Raw genomic sequence first — 18,036 nt, forward strand, 5'->3', positions numbered from 1 at the left:
ATTTCCATCTCCATGATCTCCCCTAGAGGTCACATATTATTGAAAATGGCAGACTCTAATTAGCAAGAAGCCGGTTTTTGCTGATCTCCCAGAACAGCTGGGGGCTTCCCAGATGGCGCTAGTGGTAAAGAACCCACCTGCCAATGCAGGAGTGGCAGGAGATGCGGGCTCCATCCTGGGTCAGGAAGATCTCCTGGAGGAGGGCACAGCCACCCACCCCAGCCTGCTTGCCTAGAGCATCCTGTGGATGGAGAAGCCTGGTGGGCTACAGCCTCTGGGGTCACAAAGAGATGGACACGACTGAGACAGCTTAGCAGGCATGCGTGCAGCATAGCTGGACATGGGGCACAAAGGGAGAGTTCCTGCCTTTGCTACGAGCTTTTGTGTCATTAGTGAGCTAAGAGAAATAAGAAGTTAGGGCTCTCCTTGGAATACCTTGCACAAAAGACTTTGCACATCCCCTCTAGCTTTCCCAAAGACTACCTTACATTTCTACTTGACAGTCTTACTATCATCTCATTACAGTGTATATTCACCCCCTCCTCCCAAACTCTCCTTCCTAACTCTTTATTTCAATTAGTAGTAGCACTATTCTCTGGGTTTTCTCAGGCATCCAATCAACCTCATCACTGTACTGAGTATTTCAAATCCCTTCTTACACATCAGCAATCTCAAGCAACTATCTCAAGAATACCTGTACCTCAGATTGTGGTACAGAAATCATGGTTCCTAGAAATCAAGTTACTTAAGGTTACAAAGCTTAAGTGGAAAACAATAAGCTTTGAATTCAAGCTCTGACCCCAGGTTCAATGTCCCTTTCCCCATTCTACCTTACTATTTTTGGTAAATAAGAGATAATAGAGAAATTAATTTTCCTATTGCTGAGATCACAATGGACAGTTTCAAAGGTAATAATAACTATATTTTGCACAATTTACACTATTCCATTAATGCAATATTAAGTGATTGTAATAAATGTCACAAGAAAACTGTGGGTCAGGAAGAAATAAGAGGGAAAATGACTCTTACAACAATGCAGATATCCTTCAGAATGCATATCTAATAATTAACACACAAAACCTACACAAGAATACCTCTTGAATATTCAATCAAATATATATATATATAAAAGCAAATAGTCAGTGTTCAGTTTTGCCAATTTTATTGAACCAATAAAATTCCTACTAATAACAATGAAATAAATTTCTGCAAGTATAAATGTGATACAGTTTAACAAAACCCATTGTTCTGTACCTATAAATAGATTTTCAAAATGTCATAAAAAGTGCAGTTATGAATTGTTAACATGTTAATACACAGTTGCTTTATTTCAAATGTGTTTGCCTTGACTCACCAACAGTTCCTTCTGTAGCTGTTCAAATAATATTACCCATCCCTCCAAAAAAAAAAAAAGAGTCATTAAAGCACTAGAATATTACACATAAACTGATCCATTGAGGTCAGCTTTAGTCAGAATTGTAAAATCAGCAACATAAGAAAAATAAAACCTAGTTATACATACGAAAAGCTTTCATGGGTTCTATACTCTTAACTGCTGACTCATGTGGAGGGCATAATAGTTGAAAGGCTTACATGGTTAACTAACTTAGACTACATCTACAGCAGGGTCTGATTTGCCAGAACAAGTTTAAAGTGGCTGTTTATCAAGTTTGTTGTCTTCAGAATTGAAACTATAAATGTAAGATCGCCGTTTGATGCTGAAAATTGTGTGAATCCTAAATTGCATCAATGATCTATTTGATAAAAGCTTATTCTAATTGAAAACCTTATATAGTAAGAGACTGATAGATATATAGCAGTCTTAAAGATCACGTCATCCGCCTCACATTAGTCCAAAGTCACGTGCTTCGTAAAAAAGAAAAAAATTACAGTAACAAAGCACAGGACCACGAAGGCAAAACATCACAGCTTCTGATTACATGGAGTAAAAAGTACCGAGGAACGCAGAGATAACTGTGTTAATACTGATGAAGTGAAGAACTATAACAGACATTTCACAGCATGCTACATATATCACTCACAACTCAAGGATAAAATGATGCCTAAAATTGAAAGATAAGAAGTTGGCAATCTGATTTCGTGTGCAATTCAGCTACAAAGTCTTAATATATACATTCATGATGTAGCTGCCCTGCAAAATCAGGTTCGTTTTAAAAAAGAGAGATTTCAAGTTCAAATCCTATTTCATAAGCTAAAGGATACATCCAGTTCTTCCATGACCAGGAAAGTTATTTTCAGGGTTGAAGGAGCGAATCCAAGTGGCAAGGCCATGTTCCAAGCTGACCTGACAGGGTTCTGTGTAACCTTGCTCCAACTGTGCATGTGGCTGTGAGTATTCTATTAGCATGGAGAAGATGCCAAAGTGGCTTGTGGTTTGCTTTCTGTGTCTACCTTATCTGATTGACAAGAGTAGATGTGAAAAGAGAAAAGAGGAAGGGAAAAAATGGTATTTTCTTTCCAGGGAAGATATATGCATATAAAGGGAATATCTGCACTAGATATAGAGTTGGGATGATGTCCCTTGGTGAACAAGGGTAGCATTGAACTCTTTCCCTTTATTTTAGAGAATCAGTGAAATTGAGGAAGGAGAAAACAAGTCTCAACGTTACAAAGGAAATTTCTTGGTTACCCCACTGAAGAATTTCCTTGATCCTACTTTTTGATCCTTCCTTATCAGATTTGGGAGTCAGTTGACAATTTGTAAAGACTGATTAACTTAAGAAGATGTATAATAAGTTTCATTCAGTAGGTGTCATAATGCATAAACTTAAGCTAATCAGGATTGATAAACAATAGTTTAGCATTAAAGACTAGAGAGTCTCTCTCCTTTTGATTTTTTTTAATGAGATTAAACTGAGGAATGCAAGAAAATAGACTGCTTTAGCAAATTTGTATACCCAAAATTACATTTATCATAGTTAGACTTACTACTATTTGATGTTGTACTATGAGCTGTAAAATAGGGTGTTTGTTCTAATGGCCATTCTATATTATGAATTTCATTACTTCAAAGATTTCCACAAGCATTGAAAAGAATCAGGTATTCATCCCCCCCACCCCTACCACCCTCATATTCCTTCTTTTTCAACTCTGGACCTCATGGTGGTACACTCATAATTAACTTAAACCTAGAAGGAACATTTTATAACGTAGGATTTAATAAAAACTATCCCTTCAGGCTCTATTTATTCAAGTCTCATTTCTTAACTAGGCATATATTCATTCCTGGGCCCTTAAAGGTATTTACTGGACTCTGTTTTCAAGTTGGGGTGTTCACAAATGGGTGTGGAAGGCACCCGGATACCACCTCAGATAATAATATTTTAATCTGTACTCTCAAACAGGGTGGGGTTTGACTTCAGGTCAGACGACCCTCTGCAGATGAACACACCCCAGGTTAGAAATCTGATAGCGTTTGCCTACAGACCGCACCAAACAGGCACTGGCCAGACCGGAAGCGCTGTGGCTTCTTCCCTTCTGTGCGCTTCCTGTTCCTGGATGATAATCTGGATATCCTGGAAGTACCACCAGGGGAATAAGGACTACGAAGGCAGTGCATTCCCTTTTCATCTCACAGCTCATTTTCCCCAGCGAGAAACAGGGTAGGAACAGGAGTTACAAGCTTAGTCTAACGCGGGAAGCTTGATCAAACCCTTAGGTAGTCAATTTTGTGGTATTTTATCTATATTATAAATCCAGTGGGCTTCTGTGAGCCAATGGGACCACCTAAACGCCGTTTATCGTATGTCCTTCTGTTGGAAATAAGTTTCAAGGCCCAAATGACACCCATAAAACAAATGTCAGAAACACCACCCAGGTGTATGCCAGAAATTTCCTGTTCCACTGATCGGTTACAGATTAGTCTGGACTGCTGGAGAATTTTCACTTTACATTCAAATAACTTGGACTAATGCAGGTATTTACTACCTAATATAGATCCAGGTTAGGATGGCATTTCAATCATTTTAAAATCCTGCTAAATGCTAAATTCTGCATGGTAGAAATAGTTTGATTTCTTATCATGTATAAATATAAAGATTCCTACTTTGATAGAAGGCAAACTCTTCTATGATTTATTTAAAATATGGAAGTAGTACTTCTGAACAACAGAGAGTGAATCCATGAAAATGGTTGGATACTCTGAGTTTATAGGCTCTTTGGGGATGAGGTAGAGGAGAACAAGATATTCCGGCAGCGGGGAAAGGGCAGAACAGTATGGGATGGACGCAATCACATGTGGTGGTACAGAATTTCTGGTAGGGGATCGAGGGCAAAGGTGAGCCAAAATATACCTAGATGATTGAGGGATTTCAAGGGAGTTGGGACAAGTCGTGTTCCTCATGAATGGAGAAAAAGTAACTGGGAAAAGTAAATGCTGGTGACGATCAGCAGGTGGCTGGTGATGTCTGGTTTGTGAAAAGGCATTCACACCAAGATGGGCTGAGGGGAGGGGAGGAGAGTGAGCATGGTTGAGGCTGAGGCACTTGGGAGGAAGAGCGAGCAGGCAGGAAAGGGTGGGCTGAATGTAGGCAGGAGCTCCCACAACAGGAAGGGCTCCTTTAGACTGGGTGTGTGATGCTGAGGGCAGCCACATTAGTGGAGTTATTACGGTCCATGTGTTCTTTGAAAAACTCTTCCTTCCTCACAGGGCTCTTCCTCAACAGGTACCTCTACCTCTGCGATCCATTTCACTCCAGCTGTTTTTGTTCTAGGTCTCACCTGAGCAGACACTACTGATGAAGCCAAATTAGCATGGAAGTAAGTTCCACATGGAGGGGGCACTGAAATTCTGTTGACTGAGATGAATACATTCATGTTACAGTACTGTTTTAAGGAAAGACTAATTTGATTCTCAGTCTTCAGACGGATATAATCGGGAAACAGAGTTTATGATGATGGCCACCTAAAATAGGTTCTGACTATGAAATTAGGTAACTTAAAACTCAGTCTGAATAGAGGAGCCACATATCTTTCAGTTTCCTGTTAAATTATACTATTAGCAAATTTCATATACTATTTATATAACATTATAGTTGCATAATTTTCACTCCATGCAAGACCGTCTATTTGCATAAAAGAAGAAAAAGCCCCCCCCTAGATAAAGAGTTTAAGGTCTTGCTTTCCAGAGGAATGATTTAGAATTGTCTTTAAAACGTAACATAAAACAAAAATGAAAACCTCATTTTACTAGCACAGTGCAAATCATTTTTATAACATGCACTGAAATTTATTTTTTTCCCTGATGAACTGCCCTTAGAGTTTAAAAGAATCTTACCACCATATAGGCGTGTACTCTGCATAAAAATGGTGAACTGATTTTAAGTACACATTTTTAACTGCTGGTTGATAATTTCATTTTGCTGTAGCATAAAAATTTAAGATTTTGGATTTAAAAACTCTGTAAGGTGGGAAAAAAGTTGCTCAGGAATAATGTTAACTAGGTGTTAGAAGCATTTGAAATCTTTAAGGGACTTTATAGCACAATTAAAATAGGGGCTCTGGTTCAAATATGATTTTGATATAGAGCTGACATTGAGGGTTCTATTCTAAGAGTCTTGTGTTGTTATTATTTGGGTTTAAAGCTATAATTACAGGCCAAGACAAGCCCCAGATTCCACATTAGCCATCTTTTACTTAAAAAATACCCGAAATGGGACAAAGGTTCTTCCTGAGACTGAGACAATATCCTTAGCTCAAAATGGTGAAGAAAGTTACAAGTTGTCCCATCTCAAAAGCCTGCTTTCCTCTAAAGATTTGGAGTCCATCTGAGGAAGCCGAATCTGAAGGATTTAAAGAGACATCTGTCTGGCCACTCCCACAGTCAAGGGACTGGGTTCATCATTTACTTTCAGAGAGAAGAGTATTTGGATTTTCTTAAGGTGATCCGAGAAAACTGAGCATTCTAACTCTAGCGGGAAAACTCAAACTTTGAAAGTAAACAGAACCATTTCAAGCATGTACATCAGTGGATTGTTAGACTAATTTGAAAACAATAAGCAACGGAGTCAGAGACTTCACATTCACATGTGCTTTTTGTTTTTCTCACGTACACGTGCACAGCTCAATTTGGCACAATGTGAGCCCCAGGGGCAGGTTAGCAGATCGTATCGTCACATTATGACACCAATGGAACCAGAGAGCTCTTTTAAAAAATATCACATTTTAATATAAAAAGCTATGCTATAAATTACTACATAGTAAATTCAATACTCTGAAAAAATACCACCCTGGAAAACCGCATCAGAATTTCAAGTTTGCAGTAGCTGACGTTCACAGCAAACTCCTGTACAACGGTATTCACAACCTGGAAGGCCGTGCAGGCTGCATCTTGGCAGGTGCTTTGGCACCTCCAAAGTCAACTTTTCTAGGCTGATTCAGTGAGGTTCATAAATATCTTGTTTTGTTTTTGTTTATCGTTCCAAGTCAACTGATTTTCCTGATTAGCGATAAGACACATCTATGCTAAGCTAAAAAGAAACTTCGCTAGGAAAGAGATCTAGTAAAGGCACTAATAATATTCCCATAACCCAAATGTGAACTACTTACATTTCTGGGGCGGGGAATGCAAAAACAAAAACTAAGTGGCCATTTCAGTTACTTAAACCTTGTTTCCCCTTTTGGTTTAAAGCTCTTCTGATGTTCTATGAGAATTTTTCCTCCTTTTCAATATATATATTATTTTCAACCTCTAATACAGGTCACCTGCACAAAAACATAGGGATATTAACTGAAAGAATTCTAGTTATAAAAACAAAATGTCAAGAGTAAAGGATATCCTCAACTTGAAAGTTCTAATATTAGGGAAGTCAAATGGACATGCATGTTGTCATTCGTATTTTGCCATTCCCCTAAATACTTTCTTTGTAGTTAGTACCTATCTATATAATGTGATATGGAATAACATCAACATATGGTATATGCAATAAACAAAACAGACTCGATCTGGCATGAGTTCTTTGAATAATCTTTTTAAATAAACCACCCTGTCTTTAAAAATATTAGCAGTTTTTTTCCTCACATGGAAGATTTCAAACAAGACCCTGGAATCTAAAAATGCAGAACTACCTTATATTCATAGGTGTACAGTCATCTTTCTATTTTCTTACCTAGAACAAAGCCTAACAGAAAGCAACCTAGTGGATTGTACCAGAAAAGGATGATAAATGGAAGAGGAAAATGATTGACGAGAACACTAGCCCACAATTCTTTCATGAGAGGAAAGAAAAAGTTAAGTCCTAGATAACAAGTAAGTCTAAAATGCAATCTTTGTGGGAATGCTAACGGAAAAATTTAACTATCTTCTTTACTGTGAAAAAAATGGATTTTTAAAAAAAATTAGCATGTTTGTGTAAAATTCAAGTCACCCTTAGTTAACCAAAAAGTGTTTAAGCAGTGCAGTCGTGTCCTACCGGATAGCTGTGAGCATCTCTTTAGGCACTTCACTGGTTCATTAACATAATACAAATTAAAGCTATAAATGTACAACATTGTGCTCTGTGAAGATAGTCTAATCAAGCAACCTAAACCAATGCAAAAATGTGACTTTTGGGATGTTTTTTCCTCCCTTAAGACTTGAGATCTTTTTAAACCAGTTGTCCAAAGAGATTGTTCAGGGAATGGGGATGCTTTGGCATTGTAAAAGCAACATTGTTCAACCCCAGGAAGGCAAAAGCCTTGTGCGATAAAGAAATCTAAACTAGATTTCTTTATAGCTCTGTGGTAAAAGGACACTTCTGCAGTGACATACATAATAGGGGGAAAGTTTGTTGAGTCTTTTTCTCTCTCTCTTTTTTTTTACATATTGCACTCTTGTGTTGTTGTTGTTCAATCACATTAATGCATAGAAAAACAATTTTTACCTTTGAATAATCAACTGTTTAACCTATTGTAAGAAAAACCGTGGAAAGTAAGTTCTAGAAGCCTAACAGGAAAAAAATATAGGCATATTAACCTTCCTCTGCTTACTGAAATATAGAAAACACTATGAGAAAAGAAAAATGTGCAAAGAAAATTTTTGGTCAGTCTTGTGTGGGTACATGTTTATATGTGCCAACTAAATGAACTGTAAGCAGTCCCGTGAGCACTGATTACTCTGATGACTGAGGATTACTATCAGTGATAGAAAGCAGTGTGCATAATTCCACTTTGAATATATACATCTGATATGGAAAACAGAAGCTTCTGTTTCAGAAGAGAAAGAAACTAGCTGAATTTGGCATTTCAGTAGCATGCTATAGAATTCATCATGATCAATTTCACATTAAATTATGGACAATGGCTGTATCACATTTCATGTTATCGCCAATAGCAGTAAAAAAAAAAAAAAAACAAATAAAAAAAATAAACAGTGCCTGACAAATAAACTCCTGGAGACACAGATACGTGTCCTGTGAGCAGCTTAGTTCAACAGCGCATGCTTCTCCTCCACCAGGTGTAGGACACAACCTTAAAATTCTAGAATGGCCAGAGGAGGTCATTCATTGCTGAATTCTGATATCTGAAAAACAATTGCTCGAGCAGATTGTAAGCGCTTTTCCTTATTTAAAAAAAAAAAACAAAGGAAAGAACAAAAATACACATACACACAAACCCCAAAGCACTGAAGTTAAGCATTAACAAACCAGGTTCATGATTTATGATCAGTATCCAAAAACCCAACTACAAACAATGCCAAGTAGTGCTCCTCAGTATTATTTTTGCAATTGTTAGTCATGTTAAGCATCAAGGAAAAGAAAACACATCATTGCACATTACAGCCGCCCCCAAAAACGGCTAAAACTTTGACACTAGAGAATTGAATAATGTTTGATGCTACATCACAAACAGCTTCTGATGTATATCCTATGTGAAAAAGTCTTTACACACATATGGTATCTTCCCTGGGCGATGCTTCAGGTCAAATGCCGAGTTATGGCACGAAGAGCATAGAGAAGCTCAGCTTGCATCCGTGCTTCCATTAGAAGTAAATTGACATGAACCTAGAAATCAAAGTGTTACCAATTTAGTGACCATTATAAACAACTGAAAAAACTTCATTTCATATATCAGACATTCACAAGTGTATTATAACATTAGGTATTATAATTTCATCAGTATTACAGACACACATACAAACACACATGCCTGTGTATGTTTCTGTGTGCACATGATGTTCTACTCATAAGAAAACTGTTTATTAAAAACATGTGAGCAGTAAAAATGACCCCTAGAATCTTAAAAAGTCCAGTAATTTTCTTAGGACAGCTGTAAAGCCAGACAATCCTTTGGGTTATAAAACAAAAATAATTTTTGCAAATTACAATTCTACAAAAAATACTTTCTTCCAGATGTAAAATTTTATATGGCTGAAAATCAGCCTGACATTTCCTATAGCCTGTACTTATTCCTTGGAAAGTTCTTAAAAACATTTTTTACTATTTACAGGCATTCCTAATTTTATTGAGCTTTTGCTTTAATGCACTACATAGACACTGCTTTTCTTTCTTTTTTCACAAACTGAAGGTTGCATTGCATTGAGCAAGTCTATTGGTGTCATTTTTCCAACAGCATTTGCTCACTTCTTTGTCACATCTGGTAATCCTCACAACACTTCAAACCCTCCACCACAAAAAAGATTATGACTCACTGAAGGTTCAAATGATGGTTAGCATTTTTTAGCAATAAAGTATTTTTTAATTAAGGTACCTATACTGCTTTGCTTTTAAAGACATGATGCTATTATACACTTAATAGGCTACAGTGTATTATAAACACAACTTTTACATGCACTGGGAAAACAAAAATTCCTGTGGCTTGCTTTATTGTGATATTAACTTTGCTGTAGTGGTCTAGAACCAAATCAGAATATCTTTGAGGTATGCCTGTACATGGGAGAAAGCAAGGTGAAAATCTGAAGCTTAAAGCAATCTGAAATTAGTATCTGGTAGTTTATTGAATGGTGACGAAATTTTGGTTATGTGTTTTGTCCATTGTGGTGTGTAAAGTAAAAGTCTAGTACTGGCCTTTGAAGTACTGGATCTGACCCTGATGCTAGGAGATTGAGGGCAAGGGGAGAAGGGGGCGACAGAAGATGAGATGGTCGGATGGGCATCACGGACTAAATGGACATGAATGTGAGCAAACTCTGGGAGATACCGAAGGACAGGGAAGCCTGGAGTGCCGCAGTCCATGGGGTCGAAAAGAGTCAGACACGATTAAGGGATGAACAACAACAACTTAGACATGCTTAGCATGCCTAGAGTCTTTCATATACAGCTGTGAACAAGCACCTGGGGGAATTTTTGAGGGGGATACATCTCACCCGATAGGTTAAAATAAGCACCCACAGATCTTCAAAAGTTTTACAAAGAAGTATGATATATTCAAATTATTTTGACATCTTTCTACAGGTTAGATATATCACTGGATCTATTGATGAGTAAGGAGAATTTCTAGATACCACTGAGTCAAGGGGGAAACTGTAATGCAAACTTATAAGCAGAGCATAAAGATCTATCAAGGAGAGATGCTGGAGGTAAATGGGCATTTATCTGATGTGTGACTGGCTCTAAGACTTCAAGAAAGACTGCTAGGGATCGAGGTCATAACATTCTCTATCAAAGTCATATAGTTAATTAGTGAATATTAAGACTCTAAAAAGGTTTTCCTACCTCAAGCTTAGGAACTGTGGTATAAATGGAAGATTCTTGGATTTAAAGGTCAATAGACCCATGACTTAAGGCCATACTTATACTATACTATTATATCGGTCATTTATTAGGTCTTAAATAATGTTTCCTATATATTGATATTTCAATCCCCCAAAATCCTCATATAATAATATACTTGGCTCAAAGGTCTGCATTATATTGTCAAAACACTAAATTACCAAATTGGAATGAGAACTATTGTTCTGATAGGTTAACTGTAAAATGGCTAGAATGAAAAAATCTAAATGGATATGTCTTCTGGGCCAGATTCAATTTTCAGATCCAATCTTTCAAAGGCCAATGCTAGGCTTTTATTTTACACACTACACTGGGCAAAACACATAACTAAAATTTAGTTACCATTCAATAAATCTGAATTTTAAACCATTGTAAATGAAAAAACCTGATGGCCAAATGATGCCACTTCCAACTTCTCTGATGGTGCTGATTTATTAATGTTTTCACATTTAATTTTTCATAATCATTACTCCTTACGTGGAATATATGTCTATGATACGTCATGAAACATACCTTTTCTGAGTGTTTGAACTGACGCCAGTAACTATCATACATGCGCTTGGTAGTCCTCTCAGGATAGCAGGTCACTGTCTTAATGTAAACCTTCAGGCTTCGTTCAAGTAATTGATTAACTTCTCCATAATCATAGTCATCATACCTATAAGCAATATGATAGCATGCTTTAGAATGGCAGAATCAAAATTTCTAAAGTTATACTAAGACACAATAATTATCTAGTAATTAAATACCAAAAGTTCATTCATTAACTCATTTAAATAATAAATATTTGAGTGCCTACTATAAGCCATGTAGTTTCCAAGTACTCCTTGAGGCACTGATGAAACACAAATGAACAAAATAGACAAAAGTCCCTGGTATCATGGAATCTAAAGTCTACTGGAGAAAGAAGAAAAATGAGAAAGAAAACCATATAATATATCAGATGGTGACAACTGCTATGGAGATAAAATACAGCTGAGGGCTGGGAGGAGAGTTTTGATTTTAGATAGAGTAAGCAGGAAGGCTTCTCTAAGAGACTGACATCTAAGCTGATACTGGAAGGTGAAGGAGCAAGTGTAAACCCTCAGGTAGGAGTCTACTGTCTCAGTGAAAGTGAAAGTCGCTCAGTCGTGTCTGCCTCTTTGCGACCCCATGAACTGTAGCCCGGCAGGCTCCTCAGTCCCTAGAATTCTCAAGGCAAGAATACTGGAGTGAGTAGCCATGCCCTTTCTCGAGGGGATCTTCCCGACCCAGGGATCGAACCCAGGTCTCCTGCTTGGCAGGCAGATTCTTTACTGTCTGAGCCCCAGGGAAGCCCCTAGTGTCTGAAGGAAGAGGGAATAATCAATTGTGTCTGATGCTACTGAGTAGGCAAAGAAGACACCATGGAGAACTGGTCGAGGCGAGGAGCTGTGGAGAGGCAAAGGGCAACCTCAGAAAGAGGAGTTCCATAGACTTGCTGCTGGCCAGGAGTAAAAGTCTGACACGGCAGTCGGTTCACAGGGGAACAGGGGATAAGAAAATGGTGACAGAGATACACAAAATGTTTTCAAAGGGATCTGCTGTGCATGGGAGCAGAGGTGTGAGGCAGTATCCAGAGGAAATTAAGGATGAAGAAATGATGGTTTTTTGAGATGATGAGAGAAATAAAGGCATGTTTACATATTGATGGGAAAGATCCGATTAAGAGAGTAAAGCTAATTATGCAGGAGAGAGAAGGGAGAATTGCTAGAACAGGGATCTTTAGATGAGAGGAGATGGGATTCTGTGCCCTAGTGCATAGGAGTGTAGATAGCTCATTCATAAGATGAGAAAAGAACAGCGTAAATGGGCACAGAAATAGCTATGAGGGTAAATGTAGTTAGTGGTGGGAGCTTGTGGGATTTTCCTTCTGTATTTTCAGTTTATTTTTAACCCAAGCATAATACTTAGTTTAAAAAAAACTCTGGGATTTTATATAAGCTTTATTTAGTAACATCCAGCAGAGAAATATCACCATAATATTTATTGCCTTAAATATATTATTTTGAATATAATATTAATTTATAACATGTATTAAAATCTGTTAGTGTTTATTTTTCTTAATTAGGTTGGTATGTTTCAAAATGTGATGATTTTTTCTAGAATAGTAAATGGGCAAATAGTGGAGCTACTATTTACCATCATAATAGTATCTTTTAGGTAGAATATTTCATATTAGTTGACTTTTCCAGGAAATTTGGGATTTTTTTAAGTCAAAGTTATAGAAACCACTTTGCTTAACAAATAGACTTCTAATTCCATTCCATAAGGGCTTTGTGATGCTATATCAGAAAGGATACAGTACAGAGTCAATTGAATGTATTCATAACTGGGGATTTTCTCTTTCGGCAGATCTATCTCCATAGAAGTCTTCAAACCCAGCTCAAAAAAGATGTTCTCCAAGAGCTTTCCTGATTAGAGCACTCAGTCTCATTCACTCCTTCACTCTCGGTTCTCTCAATTCTAATCTTCTAAATTTAGGTGCCACTAATTTATTCTGACTTACAGCTTCATTTCCGTATTCTTACATGAGCTTATGTAAGTTTTATGAGGGCAGACTCTATCTTAGTTTCATTTATACCCAAATTATACCATACCTTCAAAAACCAACCAACCAGCACTTGCTATAGTGATCTAACAGGATATCACGGGCTTCTCCTGTGGCTCAGCAGGAAAGACTCTGTCTGCAGTGCAGGAGATACAGGAGAGATGGGTTTGACCCCTGGGTCGGGAAGATTCCCTGGACGAGGGCATGGCATCCCACTCCAGTATTCTTGCCTGGATAATCCCATGGACAAGGGAACCTGGCAGCCTAGAGTCCATGGGCTCACAAAGAGTCAGTCACGACTGAAGTGACTGACCATGCCTGCACAATGGCATATCATCTATACTTTTGAAAGGTTCAGTTCTTCCAGGAGAGATTCTCAAATGGAGAGCTTTTCTACTGTCCCCAGTGATTACTGATGTTTTTCCCCTCCTTAGTAAAATTTTACTACTGTATTTATATGTGCATATTAAGACATTTAAACGAAGAAAAATGCTCTTCTATAAAACAGAATTAATTTTTCACAGTCAGGAGTCCACATGTAATTTTCTCCCCAGAAGTATTACACTCTTAAACAGGATAAAGGTAAGACTCCTGTCAGAATTTTCATTTAGAAACATGTAGAACTGTCTCTATATGGCTTTCCAGGTGGCGCTGGTAGTAAAGAACCTGCCTGCAAATGGAGGAGACTGAGAGATGCGGGTTGGGAAGATCCCCTGGAGAAGGGCATGGCAACCCACTCCAGTATTCTTGCCTGGAGAATCCCATGGACAGAGGAGCCTGGAGGGCTACAATCCTTGGGATCTCAAAGAGCTGGACATGACTGGAACAACTTAGCGCGCACACACAACTGTCTCTGTGACAACCATACCTGATTCCAAACATACAGTGAACGTAGTTAAATAAAGCTCTACGCAGCATGGTTGTATCCACGTCCTCATGGGTGGCCATAGTGTTATAGGTGAGACTGTAGACCATGCGGAACTTCTCGTCAAGAAGATGTCCAATATCAGAATAAAGTCTGTTCACCAGGGAGAACCCATGATTTTCCCAGGTATAGTCCTAAAAGAATAAAATGTATTACAAAATGGTCACTCTCCATTTAAAGTCTATGTTTCTGTGAAGTATAACCACTGAAGCAAGTAAGTGGAGGATATTTCAAAGTCTGTAATCCTTTCACGGATTCTAAGTTCGTCACTTTACCAAGATTGCTTTACCAACACGTCAGTTTGTAGATGGAAGGGCCGTGCTCCTTCCTCACTGGGTCCAGGATGAGGCACACTGGTGAGAAACTCTGGCTACTTCCCGTGGTCATGTACTGTGCAAACTACACCCTCATCTGGAAGGACGCCAGAAGGCCCTGGAATTTTCCTACGTGACTAAACCTGCTCAGTGACACGGATGGCTAGCAGATCATCTGAAACAAGCACAGAGGAGTCTGTCTTCGATCTTGCCTGCACTGTCTTTATGAACCACATCGCTACTGTGGCTCTTATCTAGGGATGGGGAAAAGGTGGCCCTTCAGTCCATAATTACAGACATATGGCCTTTTTATAAAAATGCCTTCTTAATATAAATGTGAACATATCACTCAATTTCCTCCCTGCTTCTCTCCAAAACATGAACATGATACTACTACCATGCAATAATGCAAGTAACCACATAAAGCAGTTTCCTTTTGCCTTCTTGGGGTTGGAGGTAGAGGGGATGCTAAAATAATAATCCATCAACTGGAACATCAAATTAGACAAGGTTGAAAAGTAGGTTAAATAAAGATATTTATAGAGTCTATCAAATTGATCTATTAGTTTCTTTGGGAGTCAACTTATTCAACGTTTCACAGTTAAAATGACAGTATCTTTCCTCCAATTTCTCTCAATTAAAGGCGTCTCATACCTGAGCTCGGAAAGTTGGCAAATGTTCCTCCCCTCGTCTGGCAAAGTCTTCATATCCAAAACCAGGGTCTTCAATATATCGGGAGACATCAGATGTTATAATCATGTCATCCTCAAAATCTACGTACAATAATGAACAATCTGGTGTTAAGAACACTGTACAGAGTTAGAACAATGAATTAACTGCACTTTCTTTTTTTTTTTTAACTGCACTTTATTTCCATTTTTCACTTTAGCTTTTCCAAGGATTTCCATAGTGACGATATTGACTACATGCCTTACATTCACACAAAATACCTTTTGCTCAAGTTTTGAATACAATTTCATTACTAAATACTGGCAACTGTAACATCTAGCTGTAGCTATTCAGGCAAAAAATTGACTAAATTAAAATATCTAAATATTAGTTTAGCCAAAAAGTTCACTTGGGATTTTCTGTAAGATGTTACAGAAAAATGTAAATGAACTTTTTGACCAACCCAATGCAAACATTTTTTCCCCTAAATTTACCTTAAGAAGTTAAAAATTTCTTAAAAAGGAGTTAAAATTAATATTCTGACAAATCTAAAACTCTAATTTTAATTCTATTTAAATAAATGTTTCAATCTCTGGACTCAAAGGAAATAGTACTTTGCATATTATCTGCATTCTTCTGCTCCTAGGAGATGGATACAAATAAAATACAGAAAATACTATGTTACAGTAATGGAACATTATTCTAATTTGAAAAGCAGAAAACTAATAAATGCTAGTCAACTCTGTTACCAAGCTATAGAATAGTACCCTTGTAGAAAACTTCAAACATTTTCTTCAAAAGACTTGAAAAACTATTCTTAGAATCTCTAAATGGAATCTGAAATGCTTTATCATACTGATCAAACCAAGAAACTTGTTATAGGGAAAAATTAAGTTTCTATTTCCATTTTAAAACACGGTAAGTCTACAAAAATAACTCAGTCACATACTGAGTCATTTTTCTCTTATCTTTGTGTGACCAGCAAATTTAGTACTGGGAATGGTGAAGATTAAAGAATGAAACAATTTATTTCCTAATTTAAAAATGATATAGCCTCTTGTTAAAATCAGAATATAACTTTCCACTAAGGTCTAAGACTTGCTGGTCAAAGTTCACTTTAGAAGGCAAAAATCCTTGCCCAAGCATCCAAGAAAGGAAAGACTGACATTCTAAAATATTCTGAATATACTGACATTCAGAACAGCATCGAAACATGTATATTATCTATGGTGAAACAGATCACCAGCCCAGGCTGGATGCATGAGACAAGTGCTCGGGCCTGGTGCACTGGGAAGACCCAGAGGAATCGGGTGGAGAGGGAGGTGGGAGGGGGGATCAGGGTTGGGAATACATGTAACTCCATGGCTGATTCATGTCAATGTATGACAAAACCCACTTCAATATTGTAAAGTAACTAGCCTCCAACTAATAAAAATAAATGGGAAAAAAAATAAAAAATAAAATAAAATATACTTTCAATAATAAGAAAAGGGCTTCCCCAGCAGCTCAGTGGTGAAGAATCTGCCTGCCAATGAAGGAGTTACAGGTTCGATCCCTGGTCTAAAAGGATCCCACACGACACAGAGCAAAAGCCTGTGCCCTGAAGACTGAATGCTGCAATTACTAAAGCCTGTGTGCCTGGAGCCCATGATCTACAACAAGAAAAGCCACAGAAATGAAAAGTCTGAGCACTGCAACTAGAGAGTAACACTATTAAAACAGCCAGGACATGGAAGCAATCTAGATGTCGAGCGACAGACACTTAGGCAAAGAAGTTGTAGGACATATATACAATGGATTATTACTCAGCCATAAAGCAACAAATTTGAGTCAGTAGTAGTAAGATGGATGAATCTTTAAAAAATTTTAAAAAGAGAGTAGCCCCCACTCACCACAACTAGAGAAAAAGCCTGTGCAGCAATGAAGACCCAGCACAGTCAAGAATAAATAAACAAAAAAATTAAAAGAAATAAAACATTTATGTCCTTCAAGCTCTAGTGGTCTTAGAGAAGCTTTAAAAAATCAATGTCTAGGGAATTTCCTGGTGGTCCATTGGCTAGGACTCTGAGCTTCCACTGCAGGGCACCTGAGTTCAATCCCTGGTTAGGGAACTAAGATCTCGCAAGCTGCCCAGCATGGCCAAAAAAAGATAAATAAATAAATAAATACTGTCTGTGCCATCTTGCACTGCCATTCAGCTCCAAATATTTTCTAATTTCCACTGCAACTTTTTATTTCCCTATGAACTATTTAGAAGTATACTGTTTTGTTTCTAAACATTTGAGAAACTTCTAGTTATTCCTGATTTCTAGCTTACTTCTGTTACAGTCAAAAGTTATACCCTGTAAAGTTTAAATCTCTTAAAATTTGCTGATACTTGCTTTATTAACAGTATATGGTTGATATTGGTAAATTTTCTATGTGCACTTGAAAATAATGGTATAGGTTGCAGTTTGGGATACAGTGTTTTATTTATGTCAGGTAAAGTATGCTAAATAAGTCTACTCTCTTTTTCTGGATTTTGTGTCTACTTACTTTTAGTTATAAAGAGATGTATATTAGAATTTTTCACCCCATGTGACCCTATGGACTGTAGCTGCCAGGCTCCTCTGTCCATGGGATTTCCCAGGCAAGAATATTGGAGTCGGTTGCCATTTCCTTCTCCAGGGGATCTTCCTAACCCAGGGAAAGAACCTGCATCTCTTGCATTGCAGGTGGGTTCTTTACCACTGAGCCACCAGGCAAACCCAAATTTTTCATACTTACAAAAATTAATGTCTAAAAGTAAATACATACTACTAACTTTAATACAATGTTTGCATTTTAAAATAT

General features: G+C 37.6%; 1 protein-coding gene across 1 annotated transcript in view; it reads right to left on the minus strand.

Annotated features, from left to right (window-relative positions):
• Positions 1 to 1,145: 1,145 nt before the first annotated feature.
• The window catches only part of SESN3 (sestrin 3), a 77,333-nt gene continuing 60,442 nt past the window's right edge, over positions 1,146 to 18,036 (minus strand). Inside the window, exons 7-10 of the mRNA XM_065943990.1 lie at positions 15,190 to 15,308; positions 14,165 to 14,355; positions 11,241 to 11,385; positions 1,146 to 8,999 (exon numbers count right to left, since the gene is read on the minus strand). Coding sequence (XP_065800062.1) covers positions 8,913 to 8,999; positions 11,241 to 11,385; positions 14,165 to 14,355; positions 15,190 to 15,308 — 542 coding nt within the window. The 3' untranslated portion in view covers positions 1,146 to 8,912. The remainder of the gene's footprint in view (positions 9,000 to 11,240; positions 11,386 to 14,164; positions 14,356 to 15,189; positions 15,309 to 18,036) is intronic.

The sequence above is a fragment of the Muntiacus reevesi genome, chromosome 9 (genome assembly GCF_963930625.1).
Source record: "Muntiacus reevesi chromosome 9, mMunRee1.1, whole genome shotgun sequence".
Lineage (NCBI taxonomy): Eukaryota > Metazoa > Chordata > Mammalia > Artiodactyla > Cervidae > Muntiacus > Muntiacus reevesi.